Raw genomic sequence first — 19,963 nt, forward strand, 5'->3', positions numbered from 1 at the left:
TGGGTGGATGGCGGATGGGGAGGTGGTGGATGCTGGAGTCTGATGGCTCGGGGCCTGCAGAGCGGGTGCAGGGCAGGGAGGGCTTCCCTGGGCTCTCCCCTCCTTGCTGAGCGGGAAGATCTCAGGATGAGGGGTGGGAAGCAGGGCCTTGGGGTCTAGTCCCTGCTCTGCTCTCACTTCTTTGTGGCCTTGAGGAGCCCCTGGCCACCTCGGGCCTCTGCGGCCATGAGCTTTCTCCACAGATGGCACCCCACAAAATTAACCCCCCCCCCCCACCTCGCCCCCGTCTGTGACCGGTTCAGGGCGGGACGCGGGCTCTGGAGGTGGCTGCCGAGTTAGGGGCCTGGCTCCACCACGTACTCGTGGTGTGATCTTGGGCAGACATTTCACTTCTCTGGCCCAAGGTTTCTCATCTGAAAAACGAAGACAATGGCAGGGTTGCTGCACAGATGGCACCATGGGACGGCTCAGCACAGAGTAAGTGCTCAATAAACATTGGCAGTGGCATTAACGGGACCTCGGAAGGAGTGAATGGGAACGAGGAGCTTGTTGTTATTTTTTCTGGTTCTGTTGGAGCTGCTGGGGGGATCTTGCCATCATCAGCGAATCCAGCACAGAGGGCAGCCGTGCCCAGAGATGGGGCAGGAAGCCCTTAATCCCGATGATTTCACGTGAGTCCCTGGATCCCACTGTTCCTGAAGACCTGCCCCTGGACTATTTAGGCACGTAGCCAATCAAGTCTTTGTTTTTTTCTTCCTCTTTTGCCTAAGTCATTCAGAGTTGGGTTTCTGTCATTTGTAACAAAAAGAGTTTTAATGGGTATCCACCCGTCCGTCCATCCATCCATCCATCCGTCCATCCATCCATCCATCCACAAGTCCTAGCTGTGTGGACTTAGACACATCCCTTCCTCTCTAAGGATCTGTAAAATGGGAGTCTCACCACCCCCCTATGGGGTGGTTTCAAGGGTTAATGGGAAACCCATGTGGAGTGCTGTGCTCAGCAGCAAGTGCAGAGGAGGGGCTCAGCGGAGTTCTCTTTCACCCCATCTTTTCTGTCTAAAGCCCCCCCACCCCCCGCACAGGTGTGCCTGGAAAGCCAAAGACCCACTCCCGCCCCCAACCCCTTGTCCAGGATCCTTTCAAGCAAAAGAATCCAATTGGTTCAGCCTTTATTGTTTCTCCAGCATTTTCCAGAAGAAAGGTGTCATTGCAGGGCCGAAGGAGGACAGGGGGGAGTAAAAAATAACATAAACAAACTGAACAGCAACAGAGGAGGGCAGCGGGAGGGGCGGAGGTTGGGGGTCAGGGGTAGAGAGGCGGGGCAGCCAGAGCCTCTTAACTTTCAGCCACCAGAGTGGAGAATTCTGCAAAAGAAAATGACAAAGGTGAGTCAGCGGTGGGCAGTGCAGAGACCGGCCACAGCCGGACCGCTGGGCCCCCTGCAGGCCTTCCTCGGTTTGCACATCGGCTGCAGACCTGGCGTGATGGGACGGTGGGTGTGGGAAGGAAGGAAGGGAGGGAGGGAGGGAGGGAGGGAGGGAGGGAGGGAGGAAGGAAGGAAGGAAGGAAGGAAGGAAGGAAGGAAGGAAGGAAGGAAGGAAGGAGGAAAATGGTGAACCTACTGTGTCTTTCACTTCATGCTGCCATGCAGCCGACAAATTATTAGTAAAGACAATAATAATAGCAATGGTGATTTTCTGAATGCTTATCACATGCCAGTCACTATTTCAAGCACTTTATATACAACATCTCATTAGACTCGGACACTAATCCTGGGATGTGCAGGGTATCATTATTCCTGTTCTACAGATGAGGAAACCCAGGCTCAGAGTCCAGCCATTGTTACCAGGAAGGAGCAGAGCCAGGCTTCAGGCCCAGGTCTGTGTGCCTTCGACTCAGCCCTTTCTTGGCCACGCATCTCGTCGGCCCCCAGCTGCCCATCAAGGTCGCAGACTCCCAGGCCCTGGCCTTGGAAATTCTGACTGAGGAGGCCTGGGGAAACAGGCGAGTGATTTTACTTGTCAGAAGGTGGTTCCGGTGAGCAGCCAGATTCAAGAACCTCTTCCTCCGGAGGGACCCTGAGCACGGGACATGGCGCGGCTCAGAGGAGGGAGCACAGCAGGTGCTCAGAATAGGCTGAGCTCTGTCTCCCACAGCTCCTCACTTAACATCACAAGCCCTCAGGAGAGTGGGAAGGATCACCCCATTTTACAGAAGGAAAAACTGACGCCCAGAGAGGAGAAGTGACTTTGCAGAGCCTCCGGGTGAGGGGAGGCCCAGGGGAGAGATGGTCCCTGCCCCACGGGAGCTTCTCGTCTAGTTGGGAGGAAGACGACGTCTGGCAGGAAGTGCTCCAAGCTGCTGGCCTTTCTGTGAGTCTCAAACGCACTGAGGGTGTTGTCACCTCAGGCCCTTTGCACCTGTCGCTCGCCCACCTGGTACTCGCTCCGGACTTGCCCAGGGCTGGCTCCCTCTCTCTCACCTGGTCCCCTCCCACACCTCTCTCCTCAGGGGGCCTTCTCTGGTCACTCGGGTGAAAGCAGCGATGCTCTTAGCTAGCACCACCTTTTGTTACAGTCACAGCACGTACACGCTCAAAGCACTTTTGAGTATTGCTTGCACCTTCCTTTGTTGCCTGCCTCCCCGGCTGGAACACGAAGCTTCAGATCCCACTGGCCTTGCTCACGGCTCATCCCACCCCTGGCTCCGTGCCTGACACTGCGGGGCCACGTGTGGCTGTGAAAGGCCGAGAGGCGCGGGGACTTCACCGCCACAGGGGGCATGAGGGCCGTCTATCTTTGCAGCAGCAGAACCTTCAGAGGGAAGGCGGCTTTGACAGGGTCCTGTAAGCAGATGCAGGGGCCCATAGGGAAAGCAGGTGGAGGGGGAGGGATCGCAGGTGGGGCTCCGAGGGAGGAAACCATGGGGTGCATTTGGGACAACCCAGTAGGCGACCTGGGCTGCAATCTGGCTCTGTCGCTTACGGGCTGTGTGACCTGGTCTCTAGCCTCGTCGTCATCGCCGGCTCAGAGGAGTCCGGAGAGACAGGTGGTGCTCAGGGGGTCATCGGCTCCTCCCTGAGCCCCCCTGCCCCGTGTTCCACGTCCTTGCAGGTGTGGGGTCCTCGCTGTGGTGGTCAAAGGGGGTGCTGAGACCTTTATTTGACACTAGAGGGCCGGTGCACGAAATGCATGCAAGGGGCTCGGCCCTCGCAGCCCTGGCTTCATCTGGAAGGACGTCCGGAAGGTCGTTCGGCTGTCCGGTCTAATTAGCATATTACGCTCTTATTATTATAGATTAGGGGTCCAGGGAGTCTCTTCTCTGTGGCTTTTCTCTCTGGGAGACAAGAGAACCAGGGGTTGCCACCCCTCCCATACATCTATGTGGCTCTGAGATGCCATGTCCCCAGCCTGCCGGAGACTGAGGCCCCAGGTAAGTCCCTTCGCCTCTAGAAAGTGGAGTGTCCTGAGTGGGGACCGCATGGGTGGGGTGAAGAGCTAGGGGGCCCTGCGTGCTAAGAAGCGGACTCTCTGGGCATCAACCCCCCCCTTTGTCATTGTCACTAGAGGGAGGGGCAGCGACAATTCCTTGTGAGAGACAATGAAAAACGGGGTGGCAAGTGGCTTCAGAGAGGCAGGGAGAAATCTCTGGGGCTCCCTCAAAGTTGGTCCTGCCCTCAGACTCTGGGCCAAGCACATGCGTGACTCCTTCCTTGTCACCCTGATCCGTGGTTACGACAAAGGCTGGCGCTGGGGGCCTGGGTGAGGGTGCACGGAACCCCGTCCTGTTCACAGCTCTTCTGTAAGCTAGCGTTATTTCCAGTCAAAGGGGGAAAAACAAAAACCAACCAGACCGGCACGTGCTGTCTGTCTCATGTAAATCACCTGGCACTGACCCCTACCAGGTGGCAGGACCGGGGCCCCTCCCCTTCCCGGGGTCCAGCCTGGGAAATGGAGCCCCTCTCCTGTCCAGGCTGTCCCTGAGGACGGAAAGGCAGGCGGTCGGAGGTGGGGGCCTGAGTATCGCCTCAAGGGGGGAGCGTGGGCGGGTCCTCCCGCCGGTCCTGACACTCCCCAGGGCCACCGGCTGGACAGCACAGCGCGTGGCAGAGACAGAACCCAAACCCCACGAGCCCTCCACCGGCCAGGTGCCCACGCGTTCGCTTTCTCCGCATGAGCTCCTGTGACCCTGCGGGTGGCTCTTTGGAGATGTCTCCTGTCGTCAGCACTTTGCTTGGAATTGTCCGTTTGTATAGAATTTAAATTTCTTATTTACTTCATGCCTGCAAGGGGAGTGTTCTTACGACATTCTCACCCCTGCCCCACGGAGAGATGCTTTTGTCTGCAGTTTACAGATGGGGAAGCTGAGGCCCAAGGGTGAAGTAGCTCGACCAAGGTCACGTAGTGAACTTGATTCAGGCTGTGCTCTGAGGCTCCCTTCTTTACCCCAGAGGTTCTGACCTAGAGTGACACCTGAGCCGGCTCAGATGCGGCCACCTGCCACGATTCTGTCCTATCGGCCCCTTTTTATTTACCTCTTGGTACTTAGCACTTTCTGGAATGATCTTATTTATGCACTGACTTACTTAACTGGTCTCCCCCTGCTAGAATGTACATTCCAGGAGGCAGGGAGCCCTGTCTTGTTCAGCACCCTCCTAGCAATAGAACAGACCTGGCACATGGCAGGTGCCAATACATGGATGCCAAATGGATGGACTGATGGGGGGAGGGAGGGATGGAGGGATGGAGGGATGGATGGAGGGAGGGTTAAAGGGAGGGAGGGAGGGATGGATAGAGGGAGGGAGGGATGGATGGAGGGATGGAGGGAGGGATGGATGGAGGGAGGGAGGGATGGATGGAGGGATGGAGGGAGGGATGGATGGAGGGATGGATGGAGGGATAGAGGGAGGGATGGATGGAGGGAGGGATGGATGGAGGGAAGGATGGAGGGATGGAGGGAGGGATGGATGGAGGGAGGGAGGGAGGGATGGATGGAGGGATGGATGGAGGGAGGGAGAGAGGGAGGGATGGAGGGAGGAAGGGATGAAGGGATGGATGGAGGGATGGAGGGAGGGATGGATGGAGGGATGGATGGAGAGAGGGAGAGAGGGAGGGAGGAAGGGATGGATGGATGGAGGGAGGGAGGGATGGATGGAGGGAGGGATGGATGGAGGGAAGGATAGAGGGAGAGATGGATGGAGGGAGGGAGGGAAGGAGGGAGGGAAGGAAGGATGGAGGGAGGGATGGATGGAGGGATGGATGGAGGGAGGGAGAGAGGGAGGGATGGAGGGATGGAGGGATGGATGGAGGGAGGGATGGATGGGGGGAGGGATGGATGGAGGGAAGGATGGAGGGATGGAGGGAGGGATGGATGGAGGGAGGGAGGGAGGGATGGATGGAGGGATGGAGGGATGGATGGAGGGAGGGAGAGAGGGAGGGAGGAAGGGATGGATGGATGGAGGGAGGGAGGGATGGAGGGAAGGATAGAGGGAGAGATGGATGGAGGGAGGGAGGGAAGAAGGGAAGGAGGGAAGGATGGAGGGAGGGATGGATGGAGGGAGGGATGGAGGGAGGGATGGATGAAGGGAGGGAGGGAAGGATGGAGGGAGGGAGGGAGGGAGGGAGGGATGGATGAAGGGAGGGAGGGAAGGATGGAGGGAGGGATGGAGGGAGGGAGGGAGGGAGGGATGGAGGGATGGATGGAGGGAGGGAGGGATGGATGAAGGGAGGGAGGGAAGGATAGAGGGAGGGAGGGAGGGAGGGAAGGATGGAGGGAGGGAGGGAGGGAGGGATGGAGGGAGGGAGGGAAGGAGGAAGGGAGGGAAAGATGGATGGAGGGAGGGATGGATGAAGGGAGGGAGGGAGGGAAGGATGGAGGGAGGGAGGGAGGGAGGGAGGGAGGGAGGAAGGGAGGGAGGGAGGGAGGGAGGGAAGGATGGAGGGAGGGAGGGAGGAAGGGAAGGATGGAGGGAGGGAGGGAGGATGGATGGAGGGAGGGAAGGATGGAGCGATGGCTCCTTAGGGGTCAATAAATACTGACTTCATGTAATTCTTACTGAGGCCCAGGAGGTAAGTGGGACGATGCCCATTTTGCAGATGGGAAGGGAGGTCTGAAGAGGCGAAGTGTCTGGGTCACGAGGAAAGTAAGAGGCAGGACTTGGCCTGTGATGTCAGGAACATCCCGACATGAATGTGGGGAGGCCGTTCCTGATGGAGCCAGCGTCCCTGATGGAGGGGAAGCATGAACTCTCTCAGGCTTCGACCTGCCACTTAACCTGGAAGACGGGCGCTAGGCCGTGTCTCCTGTCCTTGGGCCTGAGCCGCTCTGTCCTGGGACAGAGGAGACACAAACACCAGCTCACGGAGAGATGGCCAAGAGGGGGACTTGGCCCTTCCCGTTTCCGACCTGCATGGCCTCTCTGACCCTCACCTGGAAATGCCAGGGTCTCGGCTGCGCATCAGTAGAGCCCATTCATCGCCTTCACCTGGCGGTCCTCGGAGCGGTCAGAGCAAACGGGGCCCGGGGACTCTCGGCGGTGGGAAGTCAGGCACTTTGGAGTCTGACTGTGGGCGCTAGTTTGGACCCCCCTCTGCCCACCGGGTGCGTTCTCAGAGGTTCCTACACACCCCCAGGGTCCAAACTAGCGCCCACAGTCAGATCCACCCCGAAGCAGCCAGGGTATCGCGATGACGACCGCCTGGCTGTCTGCGGAGAGAGAGCACAGGACTCTGGCTGTCCTCCCCGAACCGGAGAGGCACTCTGCGGGCAAAGGGAGGGCAGGTCACCTCTCTGCTCGGGTTGCACCGCCCTCGGGGCAGAGCTCTTAGGAACCAGCCAGCTAACGAGCAGCACCCCTATCAGAAAAGGTCTCCTCGACGGGCACGTCCCTCAGAGGGACACACGGCAAACACACAGAGACCCCAAGAGTCTCGGTCACCTGACTGGCAGTGGGACACGGGGATGGGGAACAGAGTGTCAGAGCGCGGGGTTCCGGCCTTGGCTCGGCCATCACTCATGTCCCTGGACAAGGCCCTCACTCTTCCCGGTCTTTGTTCTGTGATCCCTGCACTGTCGGGTGCAGACACCTCCTTTCCACTCTCCCAGTGTTTGGAGCAGGGGAACTAGGAGTCAACTCCCAGTCCCCACTGCCTGTTTCCGTGACCTTGGACCAGACACGCGACGTCACTGTGCCTCTGCTTCCCCATCCGTAGAGGGTGCGCCTTGGGTTGCCAGGGGAACCGGCAGTGAAGCGCTCGCCCCAGGCCTGCTCCACAGCCGGGGCCCGGCACTTGGTTGCAGGAGTCAGCAAGATGCGTCTACAGCTCCAGCCACCTCAGAACCAAGCCTGTGAATGCCTGGCTGCTGCCTGGCACAGATTCTGCCAATGGCTATAATCCATGTTTCCTGGGCCTCGTTGCCGCCCCCACCATTGCTTATCTCTGCCGGGCACCTGCGTACAACCCTGGAGGTGGGTCTGAATCCTGTCCTATCACTTCCTGGCTAGGTGGCCTTAGATCATTACGTTCCTCTCTGAGCCTCAGTTTTCTCGTCTGTAAAGTGGGTATGACAATGCCTCCTTGCACGGCTCTTGGGAAAACTGCAGAGCAAATCCAGAAGGAGCCCGGCACACAGAACACGCCCTATACGTGTTATTCCACCTCCCTTGGATCTCTCAGCCTAAGTGACACAGGTCGGAGCTTTGACATTGTAACAGCAATAAGCACACGGATCCTGAGGCGACGGCAAGGAAGATGTAAACTGACAGAGGGCACCGGAAGCCTACAGAACAAGCAGCAGAGAAGTTTCTGACACCATCTATCCCAGGGGTCGGCAAACCGCGGCTCGCGAGCCACATGCGGCTCTTTGGCCCCTTGAGTTTTTAGCAAAGGCCAGCTTAGGAGTACCCTAATTAAGTTAATAACAATGTACCTACCTATATAGTTTAAGTTTAAAAAATTTGGCTCTCAAAAGAAATTTCAATCGTTGTACTGTTGATATTTGGCTCTGGTGACTAATGAGTTTGCCAACCACTGATCTATCCCATCAGAGTTAGGGTCCCACCTCCAGCGTGCCCATCCTCGGAAACTCAGTCTCTGACCCTCAGTGTCCACATCTGTAAAATGGGGATGCTGAGAGGATCTCTTCACAGGGCTATGGTGAGGGCTGCATGAGATAATGGCTGAGAAGTGCCTTGGACAGCGACGCCTGGCTCCGAGGGAGCATCGTGACATCAGCCTTACCGGTTAGGGAGTGTTTCTGTCCTCCCATCAGAATGTAATGCAGCCCTGCCGTTGCATGCAAGCCTCACCCCAGGCCCCCGGGCCAGCTCACTGCTTTCTTCATCCTCCAATCACAGGATGGGAGGGGGCCGTGGGGGGGGGGAGCAGCAGACAGGGTCAGAGGATGAGAAGACTCAGTTCTTTCCTTTCCCTTGGGAAACTGAAATTAGTCTAATTAGGTCTGTCCCGGTGCTGGGTACTATGGGGATCGGACAAATTTAGAAGTCATTGACAGGTGAGACCAGCACCCGCTGATCGCCCACAGCCGGAGTGAAACTGAGATGAGCATTGAGTCAGCGCCTGGAAGGCTCCTTCCTCCCCTCTGCTGTGATGACCAGACGAAGGCACCGACCTCCTGGTTTATCACCTCGCCTGGAAATAGCTCCCGGGCCGGGTTTCTTATAAATTGCTATTGCAAACAGGGATCACTTTCCGAACCCAGGAGACCGGGGAGCGGGGTCATCCGGGGTCACACCAGACGGCCTGCAAGGAGCCTTCGTCAACAGTTCTGGGGGCCCAGTCACTGCCCTGTGTGTCAGCTCATGTCGCCCTTGCCTGCCCTCTTATCCCCATTTTACTTACAGGGAAACTGAGGCTGAGAGGCACTTAGCCAGGAAGGTTCTGACTTAGGCTGGCTCAGGCCAGGGTGCATCTCCTCCCGGACGCTGGAGCCGAGCGGCCCGGTGGTGGAGAGGGATCACCCGCGAGGGCCGTCTTGCCTCCGCCCTCACTCCTCCTGATGACAGGAGGGCGGTTATGTAAGCATCACGGCTTCTCTCCCTCGGCTAAATTATCTGGTGCCGCCTGAGGCCGGGCTTACGGAGGTCCGCGGGAATGAAAGCCAGCATCTGGCTAAGCACAGAAACCATTTATAACTCCCGTGTCTCAGCTCAGCCTGGTGGAGGGAGGGGCGGAGTTAGAAGACCCGGGGCCACTCGACCAAGGATTTGCCCTGTGACCTGGGCACTAAACGTTCCCTGGGCCTCAGTTTCCACATGTCTCAGTATAGATCGCAGGCCTTGCCGGGCTGGCCGAGGACGCTGTGAGATGGGATAAAACCCTGCACACCGTGGGGCTTTGCCATGAAGACTGCAGGCTGGCGCTCAGATGCCATCCTGCTGGCATGGAAACCCAATCCCAGAGGGGCCAGAGGCTGGAATTACAGGGGCGGGGAGGGGACTCCTTCCATCCTTCTCGCTTCCCTCCCGTCTGCGACTCAATTTCACCTCCGCTGGGGACGGGTATTCCTCTGCTTCCGAAGGGTCCTCAGGCGGCTCACAGGACCGAGCGCTCACGTAAAAGAAGAGACACGGGTCACTTCCAGGCCACTCACTGAACTAAAGCTACAGCTTGGAGGCGGGCATGCTGATCCCCACTTGGGTTGTAGTTTCTGCCTGACCTTAGGATCAGGGGTGCTCAAACTTTTTAAACAGGGGGCCAGTTCCCTGTCCCTCAGACCGTTGGAGGGCCGGACTATAGTTTTTTAAAAAAACTATGAACAAATTCCTATGCGCACTGCGGGCCCGGGACGAGTCGGCTGCTAAGCAGGACAGGCAGCGGCCCCCGGCGGGCCGGATAAATGTCCTCGGCGGGCCGCATGTGGCCCGCGGGCCGTAGTTTGAGGACCCCTGCTTTAGGTATTTCAGCCCCAGCTTCCTCATCACTCCACCTCCCACCTTAGATAGGCTCCTTAAGGATAAAAGAGAACAGATTTTGCCGGAAGGAAGCAGAAAAGAGAAATGCCTTGAGGCCCGTGGATGAAGCAGACTGGGATGGGAAGGCGATAATTGCGACCACATTTTTTAGCAACAGAAGCAGAAAAAAAGCCCCACAGTCTCTTGAGTGAAAGCTGGCCTGTAGCATAGGAGACGGGATTGAGTTTCAGGATTGCATGCGTGTGTTTGTGTGTGTGCATGTGTGTGTGTGTATGTGCACACCTCGGCTTCAGCCTGGAGAGGAAGAGCGAGATATTTGGAGTCGGAGTGTCAATGTTTGAACAGCTCCGCCCCGATGCTGAACAGCCGTGTGATCCTGGGCAAGTCGCCCCACTTCCCGGAGCCTCAGTTTCCCTGCCTCGTGCAGCCGCTGTGGGGACTGACGGAGCTGGGAGAGGGGAGGCCCGTGTGCAGTCCCCAGTGCACAGGAAGTGCCACACGGTGGTAAGCGCTGTCCCTGTCCCTGCCCAGTCCACGTGCAGGCTCCGGGTGTGGAGAGCCCGGGCTGGGGACACAGGCCCGGGTGACCGGCAGGGTGGCAGAGGGTCCCGGCCGGACCTGCAAGCCCCAATCCTGGCTCAGCGACTGAGTGGCCCTGGGCACGTTTCTCTCAGTGCCTCAGTTTCCTCGTTTGTAAAACGGGAAGAGTAAGGGCACCTGTTTTCTCGGGTATTGTGAGGCAGCGGTTCTCAAAGTGTGGTCCCGGGTTGTCAGCACCACCTGGACTTGGTAGAGATGCACACTCGTGGGCCCCACCCCCGACCTAAGGAACCAGAAGCTCCTGTGTAGAGAAGCACGCTCTGGGCGACTCAGATCGGGGCCGACCCCTGCTCAGGACAAGGGCTAGGGAAGGAAGCTGCCCCTCAGTGTCGTCTGCTGTTGGTGCCCAGAATTGGCAGCTGCTGCTGGGTTTGGGGCAGCTTCCACCTCTGCCTCAAACCCCCCTTCCCCAGCGCGGCGCTTGGGGGGCCTTCCAGAATCAATCGGCTACATCTAGAAAAGGCTGAGATTCCTGGGACTAGTTGCCCAGGGACGGGAATGCAAAGGATTATGATCAGAACTTGGTCTTTCTGGTCTCTCCCTTCCGCCCGGGACCCTGAAGAACACGGTAAATACCCCTCACCTTCAGAAGCGCACACGGCGCTGGAGACGGAGGCAGCCCTGTGTCTAGAAGCTCCGGGACCTGCTGCTTGCCAGCCCTGGCGCACGCGGGTCTCCAGCCCACACACCAGACCCCGTCCTCACTGCCTCTCGTCCCCAGAGCAGCACACATGTTCATTCCCTCACTCACTCATCACTCAACTACCTTCCCTCGAGCCCGCCCTTTTCTAGTGCACTGAGCAAAACGCCCTGCTCTCAGGGGGCTGGGAGGCCAGTGGGGGAGAGAGAAGCAAGCAACGAGTTGATGAATAAGTCACCTATGGTAGAAGCTCATTAAACGTTGAATGAATGAATGAAGCAGGCAGCCTGGGCATGGGCTTGGGGTCCAGACAGACCTGAACTCAGATCTTGACTTGTCATTTCCCAGGCACGGACGTTTAGACAAACTCAGCCTCTGGGAGCCTCGGTGTCTCCCTCTATAAATGGGATAGGAACAGTGTCCACCTCCAAGACAGCTGGGAAGCTCCAAGGAGTAACCTGCCAGCCCTGTGCCCGGCACACGGTCAGGGCTCCGTGACGGTAAAGGTGATTGCGATCGCTGTTCAAGGTGGCACAGCCGAGCCTAAGGGCCGAGCTGGGCCTCCTCGAGCGGTTTATTCCCGGGACACCCGTGGGTCCCCAGAGCTGGAAGAGACCCCAGTGATTGGCTAGTGACTTGACTTCTGAGCTTAGTAAACAGGCACGTGAAGGTCGGAGGGATTCTGTGACACCCCCAGTCCCACCAGGAGGTGAAAGCACCCTCCAGGCCCTTCAGCCTTTAGAGCGGGCGGGCGGGCAGGGAGCCAAGCCGAGGGCCTGGAATAGAACCTGCTGGGGCCGCCGTGGCTCTGCCTCCGTCTCGCTGCCTGCGGGGCATCAGCACGCCCAGCTCTCAGCACCTCCCGAAGAAGTTCTGTGTTTGGGGGGGCAGGGGGGTGGAGGCAGCTACATCTTTTCACCAGGTGGCCTGAGCCGGCACTGTGCCTGCAGACAGACCTGGGTCTGAACCCACTATCACCTTGGACACTAGAGCTGGTCTTTCTGTGTCGACATTCGTGTCCTCTGTCATCTCCAGGTCAAATGAGGTGACATTTGCGCAGACCCCAGCACGGGGCTGGGCACACATTGCACACCCTGGTAATACTTCTCTGGGCAAATCCCACCCTGGGCAAATCCATCATATTGCCTCTATCTAAACATGCCCTAGACTCCCTCCCTTAGTGCCTTTGCTGGGACCCGCACCTTGCCTGGGCCTCCCTCCCCACCCTCCCAGCCTGCAGCATTCCTGCCCACAGCCTCCAGACCTGCCCTTGTCTCTCCCTCTCCACAGAGCCGGTCTGCACCTCCCGGCCTCTGCCTGGCGTTCCCATTCGTCTGTGTGTGCATACACCGAGCTGTGAGCAACGTGGGAATAGAATGGAAGCAGTACCTCGGAGGTGTTGGTTGAGCACTTACTATGTGCTGGGCGCTGCACTCAGTACTCCACACAGCATGTCCTGGGCGCCTCACAGAATCCCAGTGGGCTCTGTATTATCGTCTCCCGTTTAGAGATGAGGAAACTGGGGCTCAGGGTTGCTGAGCTGCTACCCAGGGGCACCCAGCCAGGAAATGGTGCCTCTGGGAGTTGGGCCTGATTCGACTTTACCTCCCCCACATCCGGCACAGGGGTGCCCCTGGTAACGGCTATTGGAAGAGTTTAGTAAGCTCTTTAAGATCGGAGGGAAGCGGGGGGAGGAAGGGAATCAAGGAAGCAGGCCAGGACCTGGCCTGGTTTTTCTTCATCATTTAGGTTGCTGGTGAGCAGCCAGCCATGAAGACCCTGCCTAGGGCTCTGAGCCGTGGCACGTTGGCTGCAAGTAAAAATGGGAGCAGGTCTGGAGGCCTGGGGTGGGTCATGGCAGGAATCCAGGCTCGGGGGGAGCTATCGGATATGTGGTTTGGTGAGGGCGGTGGAGTGGGGGAGATGGGCCACTTACTGGAGTCACCGATTTCCCTCCAGCACCCTTCGCTCGCCTCCTTTCAAACCCCTCCCTCCTTCCCAGCCACAAAAAAGGGCAGCTGTCATCACCAGGCTGGGCAGTCGCTGCGTCTGACCTTGCTAGAGGTTCTCTATTCCTGTTTCTGACATAAAACTTTCATAAACTGTACCCACGGTCAGCATCCTTGTACCTTTCCCAGAGCAATTTCTGTCTATAGCCACTTAATTTCACCACGCGCCCCAGCACAGGTCTTAGGCTAAAACTGTGCAAATGGAACCTCAGTGTGGCCAAGGTCACGGCTGGTGAAGGGCAGAGAGGAAGCATGGGGCGGGGGTGGCCTTCACACTCGGGCAGCAGAGGTGTGCTAAGTGCCTGCTTCCGGTCAGGTACGGGCCAGACACCGAGGACGGAAGGGCGAACACCGGTCACAAACGCCGCAGAGCGCCTTCTCTGCGCCAGGCACCGTTCCAAACGCTCCGCACGTGGACACCTAACCCTCACGACAAACCTCGGAGAGGAGGGCTGCCATCAGGCTCAGCTTAGAGAAGGGAAAACCGAGGCCCAGAGAGGTTTTCTTGAATGGCCCAAAGGCACGCAGCTGGGAAGTGGCGGAGCTGGGACTGGACCCCGGACAGCCCGCGCCTGGAGGCCAAGCACCTACACACAGTGTTCACCCCGACTGCCAGAAAAGGCGGTCACAGGAGCAGGGTCGCACAGCGTGTCAGAAAGAGCTCGTCAGACCTGGTCCGAGTTCCTGCCCCACCCCTTGGGGTCTGGCTCCCCGAATAGGCTAAGGCACCTCAGCTCAGTGTGCCCCCTGCAAAATGAAGACAACGCCCGAGGATGCTGTGATGCTGAGGAAGAGAGTGATGCGGGATGTGCTCCGGGCAGAGGAGGTTAGAGCTGAATGGAGAAGGATGTGCGATGCTGGACCACCAGCCCCTCACCTGTCCTGAAAGCAAGGCGTGAACAGCAAGACAGCCCGTCTCCTAACTCCCAGCCAGTCCTCGGGGGGCCGTTTTTCCTGGCTCGCCTACAATGCTGGAATGGTCTGCTTGGGTGAAGCCCAAACGGGCTTGAGACTTGAAGTTACAGGACACCTGACAAGATGGGGAGGAGGATAGGAGAGAAGGAATTTCCATCCCTGGAATCTGAGAACGTGAGAGCCGGCCGGGTCCTTGGGGATCAGTTGGCCTCATCTCCTCGGGTTACCGATCGGAGACTGAGGCCCAGAGAGAAGAGAGCATATCCAAGGTCACACAGCCAGTTTGGACAGAGCCGGGATCAAAACCAGGGACAGCGCAGGCCAAGTGCAGGGAAAATTCCCAACGCTCCTGCATGCCCTTCCCACAAGGTGTGGGGGAAAGAATCTGTTCCTTTAGGATTGTTCAAATCTGGAAGAAATACACCAGCTTTTCTTTGCCTGCTTATGTGACAGAGCCTCAGACCTAACAGACTGCCTTTTCCCTTCTGATTTGGGAGTCGTGTGACCCCTCCTCTCCTGCCACGTGACAGACACAGCTCCGAGCGTTTAGCATCCAAGCATCCCAAGAGCCCCATGTGCCCGGGGCCCAGGCCGTGGCTACTCACCGTCGACCCCGATCTTGCCGTCCCCATCCTTGTCGCCCGCGGCCAGCAGCGTCTTGGTTTCGGTAGCAGACAGGTCTCTGGCATCTGCAGAGAAGCCCTTCAGGATGGCTCTGGGAAGAAACACCGGGGAGGGAGTCAGGTCAAGGTCACCTTGCAGGAACCCTGTGCGGACGGTGCTGGCATCTGCGCAGGGGAAGGGGCAGCTGGGACAGGCAGCAAGCAGCGGGCATGCGTGCGGTCGTGCAGGGCCGGCGGCCGGGCTGTGGCTGTGCCCTCCCGGGTGGGTGTGCGGCAAGGACAGGCTGTCCTCAGTGACGGCTCCACCTCACACCAGGCAGGGCACCAGCCCGTGGCTACTTATTCAGCCACTGCAACCAGCACAGAAGTATCTTCTCCGTGCCCAGGCCGTGCTGGAACCTGGGGCACAGAGAAACCCTGGGAAGCAGCCTGAAGAGATGAGGAGGGGTCACACGCCCTGAGAGAGGCGGCCCAGTGTGATGGGTGCGGTGGTGGGAAGCAGACAGGTGCTCGAAGGAGGCACTCATCACACTGGGACGAAGGGAAGAGTCTGGAGAAGGTGATGCCTGGAGGCAGGTGGCAGTCAGTGTGTGTGTGTGTGTGTGTGTGTGTGTGTGTGTGTGTGTGTGTGTAGGCACACATGTGCACATACATAGGGCCAGGTTGGACAGAAGAAGGCTCTAGACCAGGGGTGGGCAAACTTTTTGACTCGAGGGCCACAATGGGTTCTTAAACTGGACCGGAGGGCCGGAACAAAAGCATGGATGGAGTGTTTGTGTGAACTAATATAAATTCAAAGTAAAGGAGCGGAGGGGAGAGCAAGAGAACCCTCCGCTCTTTCGGCTCCGCGGGCCGGATAGAACAGCCGAATGGGCCGGATCCGGCCCGCAGGCCGTAGTTTGCCCACGGCTGCGTCTAGACAGAGGGTACCCTTGTGGATGGTTCGGGGTAAGACTGGATGGATGGGGAAGTCCTCACTCGAAAGGCTCCTCTCCACCCCTCCCCACTTCCCTTTCTAACAAAATCCAAGGCAGCCTTGGCCAGAGAGGGACAGAGGCACCGCGGGGTGGGCAGACCTGGCCAGGTGGCCGAGGGGGCTATGGTGGGAGGTTCCTGAGCCGGTGCCATTTTGCATTTTCATCTCCTCCTCCTCCTTTGCTTTGCTCCCTGGTCTCCTGAACCCCCAAGCTGGTCCCGCCTCCCTGATTTACCCAGGAACTGCTCTGGCCGCCCTGGGCCAGAAGGCTGGGGTCTGCGGATGGTGGGGGTGCCTTCTAGACAAAGGAAAATCGATGAAACACTCGAGCTAGCGCTCTGTCTTGCCTATGGTGTTAGGGGGAGAAAAATGGCCTCTTGAATTGTGTTAAATTATTAAGTAGCATCATCCCATTAGCAATATTAAGCAGCTATCATTTAGGCTAGTTAGTCACACTTTTCGCTGAGGAGGTTGTTCTTCCGGAAGCAGCCGTGGTCGGACGTGGTTATTTCTGTGAAGGTGCAGACAGGAGGGCAAGAGTCCCAACCCCACTCCCTCTCCCGAGCCCGGTGGGCAGCCCCTGCAGGCCTCAGTTTACCCCAGCTCTTCCTCCTCAATGAAGCCACTCTTGTCTTTGTCCAGGATCTGGAACACCTTCTTCACTTCGTCCGCGCTCTTCTTCTTCAGCCCCACCATCTGGAAGAACTTTCTGTGGTCGAAGGAGTCGGCAGCTGCGGGGGTGGAGGAGGCGGTTAGAATGCCCACAGGCAGGGGCAGTAGGGAAGGGGGGGAGAGGAGTGTCCCAGAATTGGTCCACTGACTCCCTGTGCCCCTCCTGGGGAATAAAGGGGATCCACTTCCATGGGGGGGGGGGGTTGGCGGCAGGCCAGGCTGGAGAGGGCGCTTTACCCAAGGTCACAGAGGCAGAGGTGGGAGAGGTGAGCCTGCACCCAGACCGCCCTGGCTCCCAAGCCTCCCCCCCCCCGCCCCCCGCCCCCCACACCACTGGACCCTCGGCTGATGGTGGGGCAGCCTCCAAAGGCAGAGGGGATACAGGGAGCCTTGTGGGTGGTGGCTGAGTGGAGGAACTGCAGGGGATGTAACCTGGTGCGTGTATTTTGGGGCGGGGGAGCGGGCCAGTGGGAGAAGAGGCAACCTTTCTCTTGGCCACAGATTGTGTTACCAGAAAACCAACACAGAAAGGAGAGGTTTCTCTCAAGGTCACACCTGGGAGGAGGAAGGGGCGGACCCAGACATTCTGGTTTTGCTGCAGAAATCAGTTCTGGTGGGAGTTGGGGGGATGTTAGAAGGCTCCCCAGGAATTCCCAGTTAAGTTTCTATTTAGAGGGAGCAGGGCGGCTCCAGGAGAAGTCGTGGGTTGTCTCTGCGCCCTGGAGGGTGGCTTCCCGAGCTTCTTCATGCCCAGGGGAGGGGGCACCAAGCAGAAAGGAAATGGGGTCCCCCTTCCCAAAGTTCTATGTCCAGAGCTCCTTTTGAAGAACTCCCGGGAAAGGGCCCATTGTTAAGTGGGGTCACTTATGTGTGTATGGGGGTGTGGGGTGCTGCTAGGAGTCATGTTCTCCCTTCACCCAGGGCTGACACTAGGGTGGGGGATCAAGACCCAGTCCTAACCCCACTGGTGCCTGCCGGGTGCCCTTGGGGTTAGAATTGGGTCTTAGTTTCTGACCCTCTCTCAGCCTCAGTTTCCCCTTCTGGGCGATGGGAGGGAGGCGGCTCAGCGCTGGAGTCCTGGGCCGCTCAGAATGCTTCCCTCCCTGCGCAGCCGGAGGAGCTGAAGTTGCAGCGCTGAGGATGCTCGGCGGGGCCGGGCAGGGCAGAGCAGGGCGCCAGCTCTGGGAAGGTCACCTCACTCTGGGCCCCTTGGAAAGGGCTCTGAGCCCTGGGGGCGGGGGGTTTGGACAGTAGTGGGGCCAGCCCTGACCCCCCCCCCCCCCCTGGGCGGGAAGAGCCCTGTCCACAACGGGGGTCGAGGTAAGGGGTGGGAGAGAAGGCACGCCTGCCTGCAGCCCCTCCTGCGCGCCTAAAGGGGGAGTCCCGAGCGCCCACCAGGACCCTGGTCGCGACCTTGGTCCGGACTCCAGCCCTCCCAGCACGGCCACCTAGCCTTTGGCGGCCCCAAGTTTTCGGTGGCTGGGGCAGGGCGCACGGCTTCCCACCGACCCAAGTCCCGCCCGGACGAGTTTGGGAAACGCAAAGGATTCCCACTCGCCGCCCGCCCCCCGGCGCCCCGATGGGATGCGTGGACAGAGGGTGCAGGGGCCAGGGTGGTGGATAAAGGTAAAGGGCTGGCGGGGGCGGGGGGGGGAGAGGGGGGGCGCTGCTCACCGGCAAAGGCCCCCAGGGCCTTCTTGATGTCCTCCACGCTGAGCAAGTCTGTCATCGACATCCTGCAACTGTTTGAGCGGGCAGAGCAAGTGCGAAAAGATTAAAAAGTGCTTTTCTCATCATTTCTGCTCATATGACCGGCGCTGCAGTGCTGCGCGCTGGGCGCACGCGGGCCGGCCTGGCGCGGAGCCAGGGGGCGCGGGGCTGGGCGCGCAGCCAGAGCCGCTCGGTTCCGCCGCCCCGCGCGAGTCCAGCAGCCGCAGCCGCCCCGTCCCGCCCCGCCAGGGGTCCTCGCCGCCCCAGGGGCTGCGGCCAGGGCGCCCGGGAAGGGGGGACCTCTGGCCTTGACGGGTGGCCCGTGTCACCAGCCGGGTCTGGAGGGTTCGCCTGCCATCAAGGGCACGCTGGAGGCGCCCGCCTGGTGCAGCGCGGGGTGCACCTCGGAGGATGCCCCGCGGCTTCGGGGAGGACACGGACAGGCAGGGGCCAGACCTACACCCTCCAGGGGCCCGCGCTGCTGCCCCTCTCTCTCCGCTCCTACCTCACTCAGCCTCCGCTCTGGTCTGTCCTGGATGCAAATTTTATGCCGCACAATCTGAGCGCGGAGGGCCGGAAACCCGACCCACAGCACTGGGAGGGGTGGCACAGGTAGGCGGGCACTCCTGGGCTCTCTGCGGGTGCCCCGTGCCACATCTGGTCAGGGATGCGCATCCTGAAACCTCATTTTTTCCCTCTAGTCTCACTTTTCAAAGAACCCTTCTCAGATCTCCATAACTACTTGCTTCTCTGGTCTCCTGAGCCCCGGAATAGGGCGGGTGGGACTCCGCCCGCCCCCACAAAACTGCTGGAGGAAGCAGGGCAGGAGAGGCTACTTGGAATTTCGATGTACTCTCCCCTCCCCCACCCCCTCAGTCTTGGAGACCGAACCGCCCAGGTTTGGGGAGAGGGTGGCACCTTCCGACCACACTTTCCAGACAGCAAAACGCAGCAGGTAGCTGGCCTGAACTTCATCTGGGGAAACGTGACACCTCCTATCTCCAGGCAGCAGAAACCAGTTGCATTCTTTCCCACGGCCACGGCCGCAGCCTCCATTCCGAGGAGTCAGGCTGACCCGCCGCCTCGGGAGTGTGTGGAGCACTAAACAGGGATCCCGCCAGGAGGCCTGAGTTCTAGATCTGGTGCTGTGCTAAGTCCCGGGGTGACCTTGGGTTGTGACCGTCCCCGTCTCTGGGCTTCTGTCTCCCTCGGTGGATAGGGTTGGTGGTCCCTTGGGGAGGGATCTTGAAACCCCACCTTAAAGTGTGTGGCCAGGTGGCCCTTGGTGGTGGTGGTGGGTGGGGGAGCGGGGAGAATCAGCCAGCTGCCCAGAGCTCAGGTTCCATGGCGCTCACTGTCAACACTGTCTCCCTCCACTTGGCCCTGGACGGCTGCCCTCCTTGGAAACCTTAGGATGCTGCTGGCTCCGGCTGCCCCCCTCCTGTGAGTCAGCTCCTTCAGGAACAGCCTGCCATCTGGCCTCCCCGGCACCCAGGCTGCAGCTCCCGGCCTGGTCTCTCCCGTGGGAGGCCTTCTCCGGACCCTCAGCTGCCCCTGCGGCCCCCGCCCCAGCCGGGCTGTCAGCCTGGACATGCTGGGCCTCAGTGCTCTCATGTCAACCCCCAGGTTCAACTCGCTGCAGAGGCCTCAGCTGGAGAAACGGTTTCCCCAGCTCAAGGGTCCTTACGCTATCCTGGTAGGGAAACCGAGGCCACGAAGTCAGCGAATGGCCTATGGACGTGCCAAGAGGCAGCGGCAGAGAGGGGCCCACTCGAGGGCTGCTGACGTGGCGTTCATGATGCCTCCATGGGGCTCCCTCCCAGAGCTCAGGACCCAGCACTATGAAGTCCCACATGGCTGAGTCCCTGGACGCTGACCCCTG

General features: G+C 59.3%; 1 protein-coding gene across 2 annotated transcripts; it reads right to left on the reverse strand.

Moving 5' to 3' along the window:
- Nucleotides 1–1,154: 1,154 nt before the first annotated feature.
- Nucleotides 1,155–19,021, reverse strand: PVALB (parvalbumin). Of its 2 annotated transcripts, XM_080661091.1 has the most exons (5): nt 18,587–19,021; nt 18,046–18,113; nt 16,298–16,430; nt 14,706–14,815; nt 1,155–1,366 (listed from the first exon to the last, which is right to left on the reverse strand). In XM_080661091.1, exons 2-5 carry the CDS (start codon nt 18,104–18,106, stop codon nt 1,338–1,340), a joined length of 333 nt encoding a protein of 110 aa, XP_080517217.1. In that variant the 5' UTR covers nt 18,107–18,113; nt 18,587–19,021; the 3' UTR covers nt 1,155–1,337. The 2 variants fall into 2 exon arrangements, with proteins under 2 accessions (XP_080517217.1, XP_080517216.1); XM_080661090.1 differs by lacking the exon at nt 18,587–19,021 and having other exon boundaries at nt 18,046–18,286.
- Between the last annotated feature and the right edge of the window lie 942 nt (nt 19,022–19,963).

This window comes from Plecotus auritus, assembly GCF_963455305.1.
Source record: "Plecotus auritus genome assembly, chromosome: 3".
NCBI lineage: Eukaryota > Metazoa > Chordata > Mammalia > Chiroptera > Vespertilionidae > Plecotus > Plecotus auritus.

Coding starts and splice junctions, on each gene's coding strand:
- PVALB (XM_080661091.1), bottom strand. CDS start 18,106: ATGTCGATGACAGACTTGCTCAGCGTGGAGGACATCAAGAAGGCCCTG. Junction 14,816..16,297: donor ATTGAGGAGGAAGAGCTGGG/GTAAACTGAGGC, acceptor GTTTCTTCCCAG/AGCCATCCTGAAGGGCTTCT. Junction 1,367..14,705: donor CGGCAAGATCGGGGTCGACG/GTGAGTAGCCAC, acceptor TTTCTTTTGCAG/AATTCTCCACTCTGGTGGCT.